General features: G+C 42.9%; 1 protein-coding gene across 8 annotated transcripts in view; it reads right to left on the bottom strand.

Moving 5' to 3' along the window:
* Positions 1–2,703: 2,703 nt before the first annotated feature.
* The window catches only part of KYAT3 (kynurenine aminotransferase 3), a 48,089-nt gene continuing 28,995 nt past the window's right edge, over positions 2,704–21,797 (bottom strand). For all 8 annotated transcript variants that reach the window (XM_075003503.1, XM_075003499.1, XM_075003502.1 and 5 more), the window contains 9 exons: positions 21,037–21,123; positions 19,524–19,649; positions 19,306–19,426; positions 13,534–13,610; positions 9,690–9,779; positions 8,740–8,932; positions 7,520–7,593; positions 6,873–6,959; positions 2,704–3,416 (listed from right to left, as the gene is read on the bottom strand). In XM_075003503.1, the coding sequence (XP_074859604.1) occupies positions 3,354–3,416; positions 6,873–6,959; positions 7,520–7,593; positions 8,740–8,932; positions 9,690–9,779; positions 13,534–13,610; positions 19,306–19,426; positions 19,524–19,649; positions 21,037–21,123 (918 nt within the window). In that variant the 3' untranslated portion in view covers positions 2,704–3,353. The remainder of the gene's footprint in view (positions 3,417–6,872; positions 6,960–7,519; positions 7,594–8,739; positions 8,933–9,689; positions 9,780–13,533; positions 13,611–19,305; positions 19,427–19,523; positions 19,650–21,036; positions 21,124–21,797) is intronic.

The raw sequence follows: 21,797 nt of genomic DNA on the forward strand, positions 1-21,797 counted from the left end.
ATAAAATTTTTCCCTCCTGTATGGGGGAGTATAAATGCCCGAGGTTCTAAGTGTAGCTCTCGAGTCCTTACTGGAGTGAGGGACCGAGTCGGTTGAGTCTGCAAACAGCTTTTGTGTATCAAAGGGAAGGTCCACGATCTTCGCCTGTAGTTCCCTCAAGATACCCGACGTCTGGGGTCAGGATTCTCTACGCACGACCACTGCTGTAGCCGTTGAACGTGCTGCCGTGTCCGCCACATCCAGGACAATCTGGACTCCCATCCGTGATGCTGTGTAGCCCTCTTGAACAATCGCCTGTAACACCGGCTTTTTATCTTCCGGAAGTGGATCCATGAGGGGAGTAAGCCTGGAGTAATTATCAAAATTATGGTTTGCTAGGTGTGCCCATAATTTGCCACTCTCAATAGCAGGATAGGAGAGGAATATACCTTCCTGCCAAACAGCTCTAGCTTCTTAGCATCTTTGTCCGATCCCCCGATTTGTACTGAGAAGCCTTTGACCTCTGCTGGGACGACCTGACCACCAAAGAATTTGGTTGTGGGTGACTGAAGAGGAACTCCATGCCCTTTGCTGGGACGAAGTATTTCTTATCCGCTCTCTTGTTCGTAGGCGGAACAGAGGCCGGAGTCTGCCATATAGTAGTGGCTGACTCCAGAATGGCTTCGTCCAGCGGAATGGCAATTTTGGATGAAGCCGGGGGTCTCAAATTTTTCAGGAGTTTGTGATGTTTCTCCTGCACCTCTGCTGTTTGAATGTCTTGCGTGAAAGCCACCCTTTTAAACAGCTCCTTAAACTGTTTGAGGTCATCCGAGGGAGAGACATCCCCGGGGGCCACGGCCTCATCTGGGGAGGATAAGGAGGAATCACTAAGGTAAACCTCCCTCGAACCCTCGGGTTCCTGCGGTCAATAATACACTTGCTCACTGGAGGATTGTGAAGGAAAGTCTCGGGGTTCTAAAATTAACTCCCCTTGAGACAACTGTGTTTCCGTCCCTGATCGGGAGTGCCCATGGGGGTATTGAGCGGCCGGGGGGGGACCTGCCCCTGGGTGTAGACCTGTGGTATGTCTGTGTCCAGCATGATAAGGACAACCATGGCAGCATGGGCAAGGGTCTGGGGATGGAGACCTGGACGACTCACGGGGTGTGTACCCCCGATGTCTGGGAGAGCAAGACCTCCTCGACAATACAGATAGAAGTGAAACTGGCTTGTGATAGCACTCCAGGGGATCCAATCCCAAAAATGGTGAAGGTGGCCCAAGCCATGGTGACCGTTGGTTGGAGGAACGGAGAAGGAGGTTTTTTTTTTTTTGTCCGGATGGGCCGGTGGAGACACAGGCCTTCGGTGCGGCGTGTGTATCACAGGAAGAGGGCTTGGTGCTAACAGCAGCGCAGCCCTGTCCAGAGATGGACTGCGGTGCCGGGTTTTTGATGTTGCCTTGCCCCTCCGCTGCGGGGCCGGCACGGCCCCCTCCCGTGCCGGGGATCTCGGCCCTGCTGTCAGCGCCGCGCTTGGCACCGTCAGCTGCGGTGCCGCGCGGTTATCCCCCTCCGGTGCCTGCAGGCTCCGTGCCTGGCGCCCCTGCACCGCTGGTGCCGCAGGGGTCTGTGCCACCTGTGGCGGTGCCGCTGGTTCCGGCGCTTGCCTGGCTGACGCTCTAGGCGCCGCGTGCCGGCTGTTGTATAACCAGGGGCTCAGCCTCTGCCACGTGCACTGCTGCGCTGCCGCTTGCCTGAGTATGCAGCTGGTGGCTGTGTGCTCCGCTCGTCCTGCTCGCTGCAAACACATGGCAAGGATCGAGCCAGGGAGAGTTTCCTCCATTTCTGCACTGAGGGGGTAGAGAAAAACTGCCCTCCTCTTATGCAACCCAGCGGGCTGTTCTGGGTGAGGCTTCTCCAGCAAGGTAGCCTGTAATTCCCCCAGGCATCGGATGCCTTCACTATGCCCCACGGAGGCCAGCATAGCTTCACGGCATGACTCCTGCTTTGTAAAACCTGAAGAGGCCATTGCGGTGAGTCCTTTATTGTTAATAGGGTACTTAGCACTTAATCCGTGCCTTTCCACCCCAAATAGTGATCACCGGCCTGCGGCAGCGGGCAGCCTAAATGGCCTTCACGTCCGCTCTTCTCTTCTCTGCTCCTCTCTTTTTCCATTTTTTTTTTTTGCTGATATTCTCTTTGTCTTTGCTTTCTCTCCTTTTTTTTTTTTGTTTAATAACCGAAAACGACAAATTACACGTGGAAAAAAACCACTAAGTAATCTGACTCTGGCCTTAGCCTGAGTGGATTCCGTCTGCAGCCGATGGCGGTTGAGAAGGAACTAGCGGGGACCGGATCGTGCACACGACCGGGGCATGCAGGGGGGGCGGCGCACGCCAGCGCATGCGCGATCCAGGAGAAACTGCTGGAAGATTTCCGATCTGCGGCGCCGGGCGAGCCCGACACCTATTGTGGAGCACCCACAGGGACCACTCGAAGAAGAATCTTAGTTACTCTTTCTAAATCTGTATTTCATGGTGGAGTTACTGGTGCTGGTTGGGGATAGGCTAATTAAGAGATGAAAAGGAATTACAGGAGTATGCTGTATGTTTTGGGATTGTTGTATATTTAAGGATTGTTAAGGGCCATCTATAGCAAGGTGTCTTATTTTTATATGTAGGCAAATAAAAATCACACCAAACTTTTAAACTCTTAGACTACATACTATTTCAGAACTCGGAAGATTGAGCATTTTCAAAATTGTAATTTGACAATTGTAGGAAAGTGAAACAGTAATGAATTTTAACAGTTAAAACTGAATATACAGCAAAAATTGAACTGGTAAATCAATTTTGTTCCATGTATTCACAAGATGTTCAGCACTAAGTCCCTGGACCTAGCAAATATGCACTATTTCAAAGCATTCCTTAGTTTTCCTTCACATCAGGCTGCTGCTCATATGTGAAATCCAACATGCTGTCTTCAAATCTTGCTATTTCCATGTGGTGCCTACACCATTACATCACAACAGCTCTTACTCTACTGACTTCTTCCTCCTAAGCCAAACACCGTTATATCATGTACTTATTTTTTCAGTGCTCTAGTAAATCTACCCCCTGCTCAAAAATGTGGATTCTATAATTATTTTGAGAAATAGCCAACATTTTGGAAAGACTAAAAATAATTCCTTAGATCACATTATTTGCAATGGATCACTTGTTATTTTAGCTACTTCGAAGGCAGCCTCCCATAATTATTTGCAATTTCATATGCATCATGTTCTGTATTTAGAGTACATTAGCTTTTAATGGTATAATGAAATACTTAAAAATAAAATAATTATACCAGATGAAATAATTAATACAAATATGAAAATCAAGATGTTGGTTTATTCCAGTTCTTCAGGATCACCTCAGCTGCATCTAGTGTGCTGTCTTGCTGCAATACAGAATATCACAATTACTACAGGTACAGAGCTCTAACAAAATCAGAGTATATCAGCCATTTTTTCAGCAGTACAATGTAGCATCTTGAGAACCTCCAAAGGATTCAATAATTTGCCACTAACTTTGTAACTGTCTGTCTAGAGCCGTGGTGTCCAATACCATCTCCAATTTGCCACATGTGGCAAACATGACACTATGGTGTGGCAAAATGGAGCGCCCTCTGCCCACAAGCACCCCATCACGTGGTGGGGCAAGCCCGTGGCAGCAGCAGTGGCTCCTTGGGCCTCAGTGCTGCCCAAGCCCTGGCACAGCTCCTGCCAGCGCAGCTTGGGCCACGGCTTGGGCCCCAGCATGGCTCCTGCCGCCATGGCTCAGGCCCCAGCACAGCTTCTGCTGTCATGACTCCTGTCAGCGCAGCTCCTGCAGCAGTAGCAGCAGCAGCTCTGGTGAGTCACCGCATTCAGTGGAGGGGGGTGCCTGGTTCTTGGGGAGGGCATTACTGGGGGGCAGGGGCTGTGGTGAATACAGAAGGATGGCAACCATAAGCGTGGTGACCCTCTAATTGGACACCACTGATCTAGAGGGCATACCATAAAAGAAATTCAAAGTTAAGATTTCTTGTAAATACCATTTCCAATCAACTTGGCTTTCTTTGGAGTCAATACTATCAAACATATGTAGAAATCACCCCCATAATATTTGCAGGTGCATCTGTTTCCTTTTCAGTAGTAGTTTTGCCCATGCTATATCTGAAGTCACCAGACCTGTGTGTAAAGGTGGGGTTTGTTTGTTTTTCAATACCCATCTAACGAAGCTGCCCCAAGCATGGGTATTCCATATTCTGGACAATCTTGTGACTAGGCTATAGCTCGGTGAGTCGTACAAATAGTCTGTAGCTTGACTTGTCTAGAATTTTTGTAGAAATTATCTCTTTCCAGACCGGGCAGTGAAGCTTCGCCAGCAAAAAAAAAAAAAAACATACAGATTGCTACCTCAGCTCACAATTTTGCTGTGATCCAAAGGAATCTTGTCAATGGAAGGTAAGGAGAGAACTAGCTGAGAAACATCTTATTCCCTGGCCAGACTTAGGATTTATGAGGCCCTACATTGAGCAGCACACTAAAGAAATATATTTTTAAAACACATTTTGAACTAGAAGTGGGGAACCTATGGCCCGGATCAGGCTCGTGACGTTCAGGGCACCCACCCCCCAATGTGGTACAAGCCGGCACTGGTGCTCTAGATAGGCAAGGGGGCACTGTAGCTGGAGTACCAACCCCAGCTCCATGCGCCCGGGGAACATGGAAGCCCCAATTCTCACGGGCCCATCCAGGCATGTCGGGGCCCCAACTAGCCCACAGGCTCTGCCTGGCAGAAGGGGAAGAAGCAGTTCCTGTGTACTGCAGGGAAGTGCTTCTTGACAGCATACTCTCCTCAACACACTTGTCACTCCCATTGGCTGAATCACAGTGCTGGCAGGGCATGTTTCCCTGCCACGTACAGAGCTATGTGTTCCCACCTCCAAGAGCTGCACAAGGTTGGTACCCCCATCCCTACTCCCTCCCACCCAGATCTTGCATTCCCACCCCTCCCAGACACCACCCTCCCGCCTGCCCTAAAACCCCACTCCCATGCCCCCCTTCCCATCCAGACCCCTCACACACACACCCCTCTGCACCCTCCCTCCTACACAGGCCACCCCCACTACGAAACCCTCTCACCCAGACCCCACACTCCCAGCCCCACTGCCTAGACCCCAGACCCTTACTCCTGCACCTTATCTCCTGCAGGCTGTCTATCCTAGTCCACTCCTGCAGCCCACCTCCCACTCTGACCCCACACGCTAAACTCAATCCTGCCCCCGACCACATGCCCACATCCCCATCCCAGCCTGGTCCACAACAGCCCCCTCCTGTGCACTGAGCCCCTCATTTTAGCCCCTCCCCAGAGCCTACAGGGATCCTACAAAATCTACTAGCCCAGCCTTCCTAGGCTCTGGGATGGCTCTTGAGTGTAGAGAGGTGAATGTCTTTTCTTCCTCTTTTTCAGTTGGGGGCCACGTCTGTGATGTGTTCTTTTTTCTCCTCACTTGGGAGCCATGTTGATGGGAAGGCTTTTGTTTTTTGGGGGGCTCTTTTGCTTCTAAATTGTATGTGGCCACCTAACTGATTTTTCTGCAGCTCAGTGGCCCCCGATCTTAAAAAGAGTTTCCACCACTGTTTTAAAACTAAGGTCCTGCCGACTACCACACAAAACTCACAAACTGACGTAAGTAGGCTCATCCTGTTAAATGGCTTCATTACCACTCGAATGGCTCTTTCCCAGGTTATGCTGCTAATAGATCTGGCAGGGTTTTTTTTACTGTTAACTAGATTCACTCTGGAGGAAGCAGAGCCACAGAACAGGGATAGGAAGAGACAACTAGGTGGATACTGGGACCCAGTGGTATCCTAAATCTACATGCCCTACCCAGCTGCATGGTCTGGATATAGCTAAGGGCAACTCTGTCCCTGGCCACTTACTCATCCCAGCCAATGCAACCTACTTTGAGTGCTGAACTCTCCTTAGCCAAGGGACAACGTCCCTTTGTGTTTCTGCAACTCCACTACTGACCATCTCTGTCCCTGCCTCAAATCAGCATGGGCCTGTATTTTGTAATAATTTTTTCATCCATGGCTGTGGCCACACTTGGCCAAAACTTCAAAATGGCCATGCAAATGGCCATTTTGAAGATTACTAATGAGGCACTGAATTGAATATTCAGCGCCTGATTAGCATTAGGACACTTCCAGCCACAGCACTTCAAAAGCACCACTTTTGAACACTCGCAACTGGGCACAGCTACACAGGGGTCCTTTTCAAAAGGACCCCGAACCTTTCAAAATCCCCTTATTCCTCTCAACTGATTCCGTTCAGCGTCTCATCAGTAATCTTCAATTCAATATCAGTAATATTCAATTCCGCGCCTCATTAGTAATCTTCAAAATGGCCATTTGCATGGCCATTTCGAAGTTTTAGCCAAGTGTAGCCACAGCCCATGCAAACAACAAGAAGTCCTGTGGCACCTTATAGACTAGCAGATATTTTGGAGCATAAGCTTTCATGGGCAAAGACCCACTTCATCTGATGAAGCGGGTCTTTGCTCACAAAAGCTTATGCTCCAAAACATCTGCTAGTCTATAAGGTGCCACAGGACTTCTTGTTGTTCTCGAAGATACAGACTAACACGGCCATCTCTCTGATACTTCTTCCATGTGCTTATTGTTGCAGTTAATAAAAATTTAACCTTTCAATAACTCTATTAAAAATGCCAATGTAAAAACAGTCAAATAACTAACTTCTTAATAGTAAAATATAACACAAAACACCTCCTTTAAACTATCACAAAATGTTAGTAATAGGCAACATTAATATCAGAGCAGCTTCCTAGATCAGGGCACATACTTACTTTGATGAAGCAAAAACGTATATATTTTTCAAACTGCTCTTTGGTCTCTGGGCCACAGAATGCTGTAAGAGGAATTGCTGATAGTTTCTGAAATAAACACAATGATTTACTTCTTACAGACAGATAAAGTCAGTTTTATATCTGATAAATGGTATAGCCAAGATTTTGGAGCCTTCCCTTCCCTCTTTTGAACTGAACAGGCTCAATTTTCAGAATTCAAATCTCAGATTTAATCCTGCAGCAGTAAAATCAATGGATTTACCTTGACTAGGAAGAATGCTTCAGCTAAGCTTTAACATGTGCTAACTAAGTCCAACCTAAACTCAATCACTTTTGCTAGGCAACACAAGCAGCAGAATCTTGCCTCCTGCAAACATGTAAGTGTGGAAATAAACAGCAATTACTGCCTTTTTTTTTTGTGCTAAGACTAAAGCTACATTTTCAGTAGGATTTTACAGTTCAGCAGGATTTCAGCCACTAGATTCCCACAGTTAGGGTAATACGCACAACTAAACCCCTAGGAAATGCTTTCAAATGTAAATAACTGAGCTAAGCTATATCCTTTGGCGCAGGTGCTTTTGTTTTAGGTATAAAAATAATACTAATTTTAATGTATATGTGATGACCAGGTACAAGAGACATTTTACCTTAGATTTTATCATCCATTTCACAAATCTATAATCAAAATGTTGATTCGCCTCCATATCAGAGAGATCCACATCTAAAATAAAAATGAATATAAAATGGAGCATAATATTATAGCCCCTTCCAGATTCCCTTGAAAGGACGCTTAACTCAAAGTATTCGTTAGTACAGCTGATTCTAGAGCCACTACAGAACCACTAGGAAGAGCTCAACAAAGTCTTGTGCTCCATTCAGAATTTGATTCCGGTTTAGATATAAACTTGTCTGAGTTTGTGGTGGCAGGGGAAATTGCATATCTTCTCTGAACCCCATTTCTAGAATGGGCACATTCACATATTTTAAACAGGCATTGTGAGGCCTTGTTGACATAGGCAGTCAATGGAAGACTTGAGACTGAGGCCAGGTCTACACGAGGAACTGACATCTATATAGCTACATCTCTCAGAGAGTTCTGAAAAATCCACACTTCTGGGTCATTCACTTATACTAACCTAGCTCCCAATGTGGACAGTATCATCATAGGAATTCTACCATCAACACAGAGAGGTCAATGACAATGGCAGAATCCCTCCCATCAGTGCAGGTAGTGCCTAGAGTGAAGGGCTACAGCACCAATTGCACCTCTGTAGCATTTTAAATGTACATATGCCCTAGAATTCCTGCCTCTAGAAAAGTTTTTCCTCTGATACGATACCCTGAACTTTCAGAAGAATTTGTGAACGTGGGTGAAATTTGAAAGTCCCTTTAAATGTAGATTGAACTAAAGTGCTTTACAATGCCTCCAGCGTTTTCAATGACGTTAGATTAAAGAAAAAAAAACTGAACCCGAAAGTCTGTGTGTGTGGGCCCAAGATTTTAAAACACAGACCAGTAATTCTCAAACTTCTGCAAATCGTATGCCTTCCTAAAATAGAAATCCAGTCAACCATCCTCTCTCCAAACCCTAATTTCACATCTTCTCTGTGACAGTCTTCAGACTTGATTAAATGAAAAAGTAATACAACACTAGTAATTAGAAATTGCACCACTCAAAATTGGATGACTGGATTTTACCAAAACTTACAAAAATAATCTTTGGGCCAAGTTTACCCACAGAAAAAGTTAGCCCAAAAGGAGTTTGTTTGAAAGTGTTATGAGAAACTAAAAAAGGGGTGGGGGCTGAAGTGGAAGTTGCAGATTAATATTAAGTAGAATATATGCTCCCACTCCCTCCATAATAAACCTGCACTAAGCGCAGAAACATCAACAATCATGAAGTAGCCTCCATCTGGAATAACTGGTTTCAATCCAACTCCTTGGAGTAGCTGGGCCATCCGATTACGCTTGACTTCCAACTCTCGAGACAGTGAGTAAAAGTAGCAGTCTGGGTCATCCATGCGTTTAAAGTCCTTCCAAAGAGCTTGTGCCAAAGCCTCCTGCAAACATAATTGGCATATAGGGTTCCTGCAGGTGGATCCTTGCACCCACAGAGAGTCCTACTGAAGTTTCTGGAAGAGGTCCTTGGGACTTTGCATGGTGTATGAGCCTTCTCACACAGATCCTTTGCAGGATTGGAGCCTTACTCAGTCCACAAATACCCCAAACCCGCTGCCTCACAAATAGTAATTTGTGTATTTATTTGCCAAGTTTGGTTCCTTTTTCCTGTGTTGTAGCATCTCAAAAGCCCCTGTCAGGATTGGTCCTCCATTCTGATAGGCTTGGCACCAGACAGAGAAGTCAGAGTCCTTGACTCAAAGGTTTACAATCTAATCTGAAGTACAGTTAAGTTTTAATTATTAATGCTAAAACATGATAGAAGACCAATAAATAAATTGCAGACTATTTAATAAAAGTAATTCTCAGCAATACGAGATATGCTGCAGAAGCCTGCAATGAAACTTTTGCTAACAAAGGAATGAGGCTGCCAGATTTTCTGCAACATTGGTCATCTCTGTAGATTAATACAGTATGAATATGCAATGTTCTGGTGCATTTTTCAAATTGCCTCATTACAACTTTCAAATTTGCCATCTCTACCAGCACACTCATCCCCAAGAAACTACTTAAAAATACACAGACATCTCAAAATTCATTCCAACTTGTATTAACTGTACTGCAGAAGTGCCTGGACATCCCTACTCCTTTATGCAAGACACTGTACAAATGTAACACTTCTCTCCTCTCTGTACCTACCTGTAATGGAGTTGGGCATGTATACAGTGAATTCTGTTGAACAACTTGCAAATGTTTTATCAGATGCTGTGGACCGATGGACCATCCAAGCTATGCAGAGGGAAAAAACACATGCACATCTTAAACAGAAGGCAAGTTAGCAATGAGAAATCATAATAAAGAATTAAAAATTGAAAGTATTTGAGGTATTCACAATGGAAAGTAGCAATAGTACACTTGTTGACATAATAGTGTACAATATTTTTGCTATAAGGCAGGTTTAGAAATGCTGGACATGGGACTCATTTAAACTAATCAAATTTTTCTTCAAGTCTGCCTCTCAAGCGATGTTGTTGTGCAGCACAATCACACATGGTCCAACAGGAAACAGACTGAGCGTTTACACTGTAACAAGTAAAGCTATTCTGGCTTTTTATATAGACATTTCCATCTTTTGTTTCCTAGGCATCTTCCTCTTGTCACAAAAGGGGCTGCATCTACACTGACAGCTTCTGTCGACACAGTCAAAGCACTCTGTGAAGAGTTTGTCAACGAAACTCAGCTGTTCAATCGGCAGCATTATCCCTGTTCCCAATCAGGTAGAACACCTCTGTCGACAGTGTTTTATCAACACAGTGTCTGTGGAGACACTTCTGTAGACAGAGAGGGTGCACCTACTCTTGCATTCCTCTTTCGAAAGAGTCATACAAATGAGACAAATTGAAAATGCAAATGAGGTGCAGATTTACATATATGGCACCTCTTTTGACAGTGCTTCATTCAAAAGAAAAGCAGCGTAGACACTGCTCTTTCAAAAGCAAACCCCATCTTCAAACGAGCAGTGTCTACGCTGCTTTTCTTTCAAAAGAGGAATGTGCAAATGAGGTACCAGATATGTAGATATGCACCTCATTTGCATTTTCAATTTCCCTAATTTGCATGCCTCTTTCGAAAGAGAAATGCAAGTGTAGATGCACCCAGACGGTTTCTGATTTCCTGGACAACCCTGTTTGCAGATCTTCTGGTCAGCTGTTCTGTCGAGAGGGCAGGGCAGTCTGGCTGCTCTCTGTTGACAGTGCAGCCTGCTCTTTTGATTTGCTTTGTGTGTAAATACTATCTGTTGACAGAGGTACTGCTGAAGTGCCTCTGTCAACAGAGACTGCCTGCGTAGATGTGGCCAGGGTGTTTTAGTTGCATGAAATTGCTCCAAAATACATCAGAACTACGCTATTGTATAACGGCAGCGGAGTGATGGTCTCTGACTCACAAAGAGGAGGAAAATGTGCTTTGTTTTTATAATATGTAACCATAGTGTCACATTTATTATTATTCTCCTAACCTGCCTGTTTTTTTTTTTAAATGTTATAAGTATCAGTTACCTGCTTTGCTCTGTCTGTGGAAGACTTCACTAATGATGTTATATGAGGCCATGATCTGCCCTGTTGCTTTCTTTCCCTTAAGTCATCAATATGGGACATTGGGGGAAATCAAGCCACCTTTAAGAGACAAAATTGCTGGTACGCACCCAAACATGCACTTGGCCAAATGTCACACAGATGCCAGTGAGCCATGGTGTAGACTGGCTGATTAAAAGGAAAGAGGTGAAAGGTGCCTCTCAGATATTAGATATTTTTGCTAACATATTTTTGCAACTCCAGTTGAAAATCTGGCTGCTACGTGTTTTAATACAAGGCTCAGCAACTTTTCTGAGGGGGAGTGTTGAAATACGACCTTTTTGTCCTCTATGTACAGTCTGAGTGCCAATGATACTTTTTGAAGTCACTAACAGTCCTACTTACAACAGTTTCATTAATAAATACATTCAGATGCAGATCTTTACTGTTTAGGTGGTGGCTGGTAGCATTAACTAGCCTTTTGTTAATCCACAGGCAGCACAGCTTTCAGCAAGCTCCTGGCTGTATCGGGAAGGAAGAGTGTGGCTGAGCTCCTGCCTCACATGCCAATGAAAATCAGCTCGCGTGACACTCTTGGCACCTGTGTTGGGGGTTGCTGACACATTTTAACATGTCTGTATTTGTTTTAGTACCCAGTATAAAACATTATCATTACTTTACCAGAGCCAAATAAAATACTGGTTACATATTTAAAGGAACCTCAAACTAGCATAAATTGTTGCATCACCAGTATATTATGGGTGTAATTTTGTAGGCTAAGTAATTGTGCACTCAAGCAATGGTGTTTTAGATTTGTCTGTGGAAGCAGCAAGATCCTTAAATATTTTAATGCCAACATTTACACCCACATCACAAAACTGGAAATGGGTTTTACAAAACGCTCTATGGCTGTGTCTACACTTGCCCCCAGCTTCAAAGGGGGCATGGTAATCAAGGCCATGGAAGATTACTAATGAAGTGCTGCAGTGAATATGCAGCACTTCATTAGATCAAACTTCCCCCACAGCAACTGCAAAGTGCCGGCATGTGTGTAGCCGCAAGCACTGTGAAGTGCCCACGCTACTTCGAAATCCCTTTATTCCTCAATCTCCCATAGCCCTGATTACCATGCTCCCTTCTGTGGGAGCATGAGCACCTGGTGGCCGGGCCTCACTCGCAAGGCAGAATGACCATATACTCCATCTTGGAACGCTATCATACAACGGCGGGAAGGTCTGAAGCCAGGCCAGGAGAAAGAAATCAGAAAGTTGACAAGTAGTTGGAGAGTCCCCAGAGAGAACATCCTGACAAGCAGATAGTAAGTCCCCAAAGAGAACAGCTGGGGCATGTAGCTGGAAGCCCCCCAAAGAGAACATCTTGGTTGTGCAACATCAGAGGGTCCCAGGGGGAGGTTCAGAAAATGACCAAGGACAGAGGAAATCTTGTAACATGTTCTGACAGGCCGGGAGGATAGAAAGCCCAAATTAGGTAACAAACGCTTTAATTGGCCAGGTATTGAACCCCCAAGTAAGAAACAGTATAAAAGGTGATTTAGCAGGGACAAGGGTATGGGCTCCTGGACACAAGGCGGAGGCTAGCAACTTCCAGTCCAGACAGCAGACCCTGGCCTGATCACCCAGATGTCACCACCACGAAAGGTCCCAACCAAGCCATATCTTTGACTTGAAGGGCCGCTGTAACGTAGTTGTTGGTGAGATGTGGGAGCACTGGATGTTATTGGTAAGTCACGTGTAATTATATGCAGCTATATGTAACCTAGTGTTTAGCCTATGCCAAATAAATATATATAAGACAAGTGTTAAGTAATTGTAGTTACGAATAAATGAATCAATCACTATTGGTAAATACCACTAGCTGGTCTAGCTGGGGCTGTACAGAGAATTACTGGGACTTAGAACAGCCACAGGGCATTGTGGTGTTCACAATCGGAGTGTTATTGTTCCTGGTACTCATAATACTGTGGAAACCTAAGTTTTAAAGTAGATACACTGAATCACATGTTGATGCTACACTATATAAGGCTGTTATAGCGGTGGGGTGGTCGGTCCCAGGCCACCCAACTCCCCCCGCTGTATCAAACCCCACGCGCACCCACGGGACCTGGAGCAGATTGGCACATCGTCACCTTCGAAGTTGGGGACAAGTGTAGACACAGCCCGTGTCCTTTGTCAGTCTTGGTTTTATCCAAAGCAAATTGTGTTTTGTACTTAATTTTTAAATTCATCCTACCCTTCCATTGCCCGTTCATAAACATTTAGTTTTAAAATTAATAAGAACATTGTTAGAGAGTGTGTATTAAAGGTAGGCAGCATTTCCAAGTGAATACTGCCTGAAATTTTGGTGAGCTGGATGCACAGTAAGCTTTGAAATGACAGAATGCAAAATAGACAGTTTCAGTTCAGATAAATGCATATTATTTCTGTAACAGATCTCTTACTTGTTATTCTTACCTTCCAGCCAGTGACACTATATGTCTTTCCAGCACTTCCTATAGTTATTGTTCTCTCCCACATGCCTGGCAAAGTAGCTGTACATAAAACAAAGTGATCTGGTTGCCAGTGAACACACACATTCCATACAATCACAAAACCTTTACTGTTTCTAGTTAAAAGCAGCAGTATTTTAATACAATATCGTAACAACCATACAAAACAAGGAGACAAATTGTTAAATAGAAAAGGGAGAAATGTATTTTGGAATACAAGTTAGACAAAAATCAACAGAAGAAGAAAGGTAAGGAATGAGACAAGACACTGAGTGAAAACATTGTTCGTTTTAGTGTGAATTTTGTGTTTATGAAATATATCAGGCTGTCAGTCCTGGAGACCAAGGACTTCATTTATTCACAGAACAAATGCTGCATAACCGCTGGCAAGCTCTGCTACACTTCTCACTGTGCCTTAATGCAAACTGGAGGAATCAACCCTAGAAATCCTCCTCCTCTCCAGCCATTCAGTCCTTGTCCACTCCGCTGGTGCTGACATTAGGAATCTTACATAGTGCCAGTTGTGGTGACTGAGCCATAGACACCCCAAACATCTACTAATTCTACTTCAGCAACTTGCAAGCTATCTATCCCTTGAGAATAAGGGTACATCTACACAACCCCGCCTAGTGGGGATGTGTGAAATTGAACTATCGGGGTCAACAGTCAACCCTGTACTCCTCGTTCTCATGAAGAGTAAAAGAGGTCAATGGGAGAGTTTCTCCCATTAAACTCCCTCAGTGAGAACAGCCAGATAAGTTGATTGTAGGTATGTTGATTCCAGCTACAAAACTGTCCTAGCTGGAACTGCATGTCTACAATCCACTTTAAGGTCTAATGTAGACTTGCCCCAGTTTTGAACTGAGAGTGGGTGGAAAGAAAGGGCAACAGAATCATTTCTCAGCTGTGACTGGGTAACAGCAAAATCCCAAAATCATCATCATGGGATTGATTATAGTGCATCTCAAAAGCCACAGGATATGCTCATCTTTGCTACAGTTTGTAGAATACATGAGAATACCTGAACTGTTACAATTGAGACTTGCAGCTGTACCCTGATACTGCACAGTCTGAGCCTTCCTGCAGCCAGCCAAATTGTTTCTAGTACCCCTTAAATTCTGTAGAATTTAAGATTTAGTTTAAAAAAAATCAATATAAAATCTTTTTGATTGCAGAGACTGGTGCTATCTCCCCACCAAAAATCAATGTTAAAGTATATAAAGATATTTCATCAGCTGTTGAGAGACGAAATGTGGCTTCAGAGTTGCAGAAGGTGATTACTAACTGAGTTTTGCAGAGTTGGCCTATGGTTACATTAGGAGCACTTTCCTGGTACAAGATTCCTGCTTGGTTATACTATACCAGCAAAGTGCCCTAGTGTGGATGCAGAGATACTGGAAAAGTTGCACTTTATACTGTTATAACCATACCACCTGCCAGGAATGAAAAAGGTACAGTCAAAAACACAGGTTTGCTGACATAACTCCCACCTGCACCACTGTACCTGTAAAGGATTGCACCTCTTTGAACTCCTGACTTGCCAGCATAGTTAAATCTGTTAGGAGGGTACAGAGTGTGATCCCGGATGGACATAATCACACTGGCAGAAGTCTCTATTGTAAAAGCTGACCCCAAGCTACAAAATGAGATTTTACGACGCATCCTTCTCTATTTGCTAATGCAGGGGTGACCAATCAGTGACAAAGAGCCACAGACAGAGTGTGGCCACTTCTGTGCTGTTGGTTGAAATTTCCAGATCTCTTCAGACTATCTGGCATACATGATACGTCTATCTGCAAGTGGGAGGTATGGTTCCCAGCTCACACAGACACACAGGCATTAGCTCTAATCAAGCTGGTGTGCTAAACATGCAATGTGGCTGCAGCAGCATAGGTAGCTAGCCAGAGCCGCCACCCGATTACATATCTAGGATCTCAGACCTGACTGTGCTTGCACAGCTAGCTTGAGCTGCCACCCATGCTATTTTTAGCACACTAACTTGATCAGAGCTGGCAAAATTTACCAGAATTACAGCTCCCCATTGCAGTGTAACTGAACCCGGGAGCTCTTTGCTCTTTTCTCAATACTTTCAGGTGGTCCTTGAGCTATTGCTTTATGTCATATATACAGTTTTTTTCCATCTCTGATTTCTGTGGTATCCAGCTGCACTGCAATTATTAGCTGGACAAGTTTTTGATCATCAATGAATTAGTTAACAATGGATATGTCTACACTGGGATAAAAAAGCCTTAGCAGGCCTGTGTCAGCTGATGTGGGCTCAGGTTCTAGGGCTGAAAAATCCAGCCCAAGCCTTAATATCTACAAAGCAATTTTTTGTCTCATGGCCTGAGCCTCAGTTAGCTGACTCAGGCCAGCCTTGATGATGATGATGATGATGAATGTATTATCCCTTTTTCTACAAAATAAGTATGAATATATGGGGTGCAATTTTATATTCTTGCCTCAGGAATAAAATTAGCTAGTTATAGCAAACGTAAAGCAAAAGACTTTTCTTGCAGCTGCAGTCTTTTTCATAATCTGTTTCCATTGTATGTCCTTTCTGACATCCCTGGATCACTTACTATAGAATAAACCCATATGCGTCTCCCAAAGTTGTTACATACAAGGTTAAATGAGAGCACAAGGACTAGTGTTTTTTTTGAAATCCTGTTGCAGCCCATCTTACCATAGCGTAATACTGAAAAAATATTACCAAATCCAGTACAACTGTCAGACATTTTATTTTGGGAGGCCCATAAGCAAGGTGTCATAGATGAGTTTTCACAGCATCTCTCTGTACTAGACCTGGTTCAAGCCAATGCCAAGCACTGTCATTCTGGGGCATATTGTCAAATGTAAAATGCAAAACCATTAGCTAATGAGAGACCCTATAACTAGCACTCTCCCACTCCAACTGACACGTAATCTTGAAAACAAAATGTCAGTTTGAACAGATGCATATTCTATTGAGCTCCATAGGCGGTAGCATTTCAGCACCATGTGCAAAAGGCGGTCCAACTGTAAGGAGCGAATTTCAAACCAAGGTGCCCTCACTTAAGCCAAGTCTGTATTATGGGGACTACAGTGCTGTAGCTATGGGCATGCCATTTAGTGGAGACTCTTCCTACAGTGATAAAAGTTTGTTTTTTTTCATCACAGTAGACAAAGTAACTTTCCAAGGGTGTTAGCTAAGCCAATGAAAGAGCTACAGGTAAACCCCTGAGCACCATAGCTATGTTGACCAAACTTTGAAATGCAGCCCAGATCTGTGACTGGTTTCCTCTCTATTCCCAGGAATTCAAGCTTGGAGACAGAAAGCAGGAAGATTCCAAACAATAGCAGGGAGACAGTAAAGGGGAGAGGGCAGTCTACTACTTTCACAAGTAGTAAATTAATGCACGGGGTTTAAAAGGCATGGGGAACACTTTTTTCATGCCATACAGTAGTGCCATTATAGTCAAACTCAGCATGGTTTAATATAACATTAACACCAATCAAGTCCTGGGAATTATCTGTTAGGTAACACATATAAATGAGTTATCTGAGCAGGTGCTCTGTTGAAATGCCAACAGAATCCTGAGTTATGATATTAGATCTCTAAATCTTCCATAGCTCTAACCGTTACTCAGAAGAGATCTGTGCTTTTACTGAAGTCAGATAAAGGTTCAAGACATGATGCAGTACTCAATATTAGAGAAGACTGCCAGGGTGACAGAATAAAAACTATGCTAATGTTATGATATATGGCTAGCTACCCTATTAAATTTTATTATAAGACCTGCCACCAGACTCTGTAATATCTATGCTGCATCTTTCATATAAAAAGAGTCACTGCATTTGACTGTAGAGGTAAAGCTTAATGTAGAAAACACTGCAGCTTCAAAACAGGGAAACAACAGATTTTTTTTTTTTTACATACAGATACAAAGACTAAGAACCTGATGCTAAAAAAAAAGTATTGCTTCTTTTAGTGAAATGATTTATCAGTTACATTTTTTACCTAAAGGCTTTATGATTGGTAGGTTTTAACGATAAATTGTAAGATCATTTCAAGGGATTGGTTAGAGAGTATGCAGCTAAACCCAGTTGACTCGTATGCTAAGATTTGAGTCATTGGAACTATACCTTTCATGTTGGGCAATAGAGTTTTATTTCCTCTTTTTCCCAGTGAACACCACACTCCCTATATTGTCATCCAGATCCTGAAGTTGGTTCTAATGGTATTTTTTTTCATAGCACTAGAAAGCAGAAAACAACCTTGTGGCCTGCACACCCTGTTGACATCAATGGGAGCTGAGAACGCAAAAGGACTGCATCCTCAGCCAATAAACAGCAATACATCAATTCAGTTACACTAAAGTAATCTTAAATACGAGTATTCCCACGTCAGTCAACAAAAAAGACAATATTTGCTTATTCCTAGTTAATTATAATGAATTTATATTTAACAGAAATTAGTGGTTTTCATCTGTAAATCTCAAAGATTTATAAGGCAGGATATCATGATTGCCACTTTAAAAGTTGGGAAACTGAGGCAGGAAGCCTCAAAATGGTTTGCTCAAGGTCACACATTAGATCAGCATCAGAGCCAAGAACAGAATGCAGTTCTTCTGACTGTCAGGAAAGCTAATTTGATACCTTTGGGGTTAACAGTTTAATCTCAACAGGGCTGCTTTGCTGAGTGTCACTGTGATAACATGGGACTGTATAGCTCAACAGTTCATCATTACCCTTCAGCTGGGTGTTCACACAAGTAAGTATTTCCAGAATCAAACCCCACTGTATAGCTGAGAATATAATCTTTAGAAATAAATTAGCAAGGCAAAGGATTTCAGACTTCTCACATACGACATTAACTAGGATTCAAAATAAGGCCACAACTCTCCAAATATTTACACATGTAATTAAGTAGACTTCAGTAGGGCAACTCATGAACGCAATACTAAGAACATGTAAAAGTGTTTGCAGAATTTGAAGTCAGTAGAACTGTTTCCATTGACTGATGAGATAAGGCCCTATGAAAGGAAACTATTGCAGGGACTCTGATAGCATCAAATGGTTATTTGTCTGATTGGCCCTTGCAATGGTTTAGTTTGTCCACATTGCAGCTCCCCCTGAGAGAACTACTGAAGTTCATCTCCACGTAAGCTCAGAGTAATTTCACTGCTTGAAATGCCCATTATTTTTAATAGCATATGCTTGGGAAACAGATCTTCTACTGATTTTGTCCTTTACCTTTTGCCAGCATTTTTTTCTATTTATTATGAGGCAAACAATAATGTTGAGTCCCTATCAGGCACTAGCCTCACTGGTTATGTCAGCAGGGTTCCACGAAAAGCACTGGTTGGTAAGCTCCTGTTTCCTTCCCTTGGCTAGCTCTGCAACAAAGCACACTCCAGGAGATGTAGATACACAAACAGTGATTGTTATGTTATTCCTGGCAACAAAAAATTGAATTGGGATGGGATTTTCAATAGGACCTAAGTGGTTTAGGAGCACAAGCCTACCCATTTTCTATGGGAGTCATGTGCTTAAGTCACTTAAATGCACTTGAAAATTCCACCTTTTATTTGGTAAACAAATATTTAGGAAATAAAGGACATTCCACAGCAAAGTTTCATACTTTAAACTAAATCAAAATTAAGGTTTGAACTATGTGATGGCATCCTTTATCTTTCAGATGCACACTTATAATAACTTCCCACAACCATCTGCTCAGCTAGACTGAAATCAGTACCTATTTTAGTGTGTTTATTGTCGTTGTATACCAGCCATTCATACACCTCATCACTGATGCAGAGAGCATCATGTTTAATACAGAGATCAGCTATTACCTGGAGCTCTTCTTTGGTAAATACCTGGAATGCAAAAAGGAAGGGCCCATGCATTAATCAATGTATTTAATGTACACTCTGAAATTACAACATCTGCGTTAAACTATAATGGATATCTTACCTTGCCTATCGGGTTATGAGGGGTATTCAGTATGATGGCTTTTGTTCTGGAATTAAATTTTCTTTCAAGTTCAGTGGGATCTAAGAACCAATCAGCACTAGATGCCAAGTTTCCAACAACAGTTTTCTAAAACAGGAATTAATATTTGTATTACATGCAACACATGTTATGGCCTAAACTATGTCACTCCCCATGGAAAGCCCAAAAGACGACCAGCGTGAAGAACCTATCTGTGCCCTTTAGGTTATGGAGTTTCTGCTGCAACATGTAGTCAAGAGGACAAAGCTTCAAGCCAATCATGGAGCAGGGAGGGAGCGTGATCCATCTATACTTCATAGTTACATATTACAGTGAGAGACATGGCATGAAACCAAAGAGAAAATCATAGATGGCTGGAAATGAAATCATATTACGTTCTGGGCATTTGTGGAGAGTCAGAGCATCCATGAAAATACTCAAGCCCTCCACAGAATTTCCCGGGACTTCTATCTCGAGGGAGTCAAAAATTCTTACATAGGGAAATCCCTGCATTTCTACAGGATGGTACTAATGCTGCAGAACAGTCCCCTGCTCCATAGAAGCTCAGCTGCAGAGTGCAGGCATACAGTCTTCAACAGGTTTCCTCAATACCCATCCCTCTAGACTTCTGTGCCAAAGAATAAAAGTTTGATTATCTGTTACTATTAATTAATAGTTTCTTTCAAATATCCAAAGTGTTGCTGTTTCAAAATCAACCACTAATAAACTGCTCATCTACATACCTAAAAAGGAAACAGTCATTCCACTTTTTGTGGTCAATAGATGACCATTCTCATTAGGTAGGTAGTTTTGGGAATAGAGATTGTATCCCATAATTTCACAAGCTGCTGCACTGGATCAGAAACCAACTCTTTTAACGCAATACACAAACTTTTCAAGCATGTGAACCTCCATCCATCATTCTGTGCTTAAAACCTTTTCCTGATACTGTCAAACAAAAGGACTTGAAGAGCTTTCAGCATGCACAAGTTGAATTAAATGGGAAATAATGCTTGTAGAACACTAAAGGTAGCTCTACACTAAAGCAGAAGGTCAAATTAAGGTACATAACTCCAGATACGTTAATTACATAGCTGGAGGCAATGCACTGTGATTCAGGCTTCCATGCTGTCTCCACTGCAGATGTTTGTGTGAATGAACTCCTAATGAGGAGCAGGTGTACTGGCACCAACGCAGACGTGCTGTGAGTTTGATTTAGTGCATCCCTAGCAGGCACACTAAATCGCAAACCAGAAGATCAACCAATCAGTGTCGATCTTTCCAAAAGTGTAGACATAGCTTATCTCTATAATGCTTTGGATAACATCACATCTGAGCCTTATTCTGTTTCAATTTTACCTATTGTATTACATAGTTTTACATTAAGAAAAAGTAGAAGCAGCTCATTTCCTGTAATGCGATTATCAAATATTATTAGCCTCAAAAGAATTCTGAATTCTGTGTTTAACCACAATAAATTTTTTTTAAAACATACATTTCTCAATGAGACAAAAACAGGTTTTGCTCCTGCCATCTTCACCATCGGCTCATAACAGTCATAAAATGGATCTATTATTATCACCTGAAATTAAAACACACAGTCAAAAGATGTAGCATTGACAAACTACTATGTTTAGTAATGTGATGTTACTCTCTTCATATTTACTTTGGCCATGTGGATTTACTGGGCACCTGGGGCATTCCACCCTGAATTAATAATGAACAATTTTCATCATCTTCGGACATCATATGGCAATGATAATAATTAGAGGTACTTAGACAACATATATTGATAGTGCTTCAGAGATTAGATGCGGGCAGTTCTCAAGTTAGACACTACAGTTGCAACTAGCATATAGTGTTAGAAGTGCTCAGGGACAGACACACAAAAGGTATTAACATGCAGAGAGATGAGACAACAGGTGTAGTGAACAATTGCAAAGGATACAGGTAGTATGAGAGATTCAAAGAGCCACAGAAACTACAAGGCAGAGAAGATCAAAACCACAGGGAAGGGAGAGAAAACAGATGAGACTCCTAAACAGAAGTAGTTGTAAGCAAAGTAAAAAAGCCAGGGTACCAAACCAGAGAAAGCTCCTATCAGTTACAGTGAGTCCCAGTCACTGCTCCCCAGAAAGCCACTGCAAGTATCTGACAACAGTGGGAAACAAAGCAATCATGAAAGGATGAATCATCAGACCTAACATATGACAACACACACTGGGGAATGATCCTTACTTTAAAAATATGTATCCT

The sequence above is a fragment of the Carettochelys insculpta genome, chromosome 9, assembly GCF_033958435.1.
Source record: "Carettochelys insculpta isolate YL-2023 chromosome 9, ASM3395843v1, whole genome shotgun sequence".
NCBI classification, from domain to species: domain Eukaryota; kingdom Metazoa; phylum Chordata; order Testudines; family Carettochelyidae; genus Carettochelys; species Carettochelys insculpta.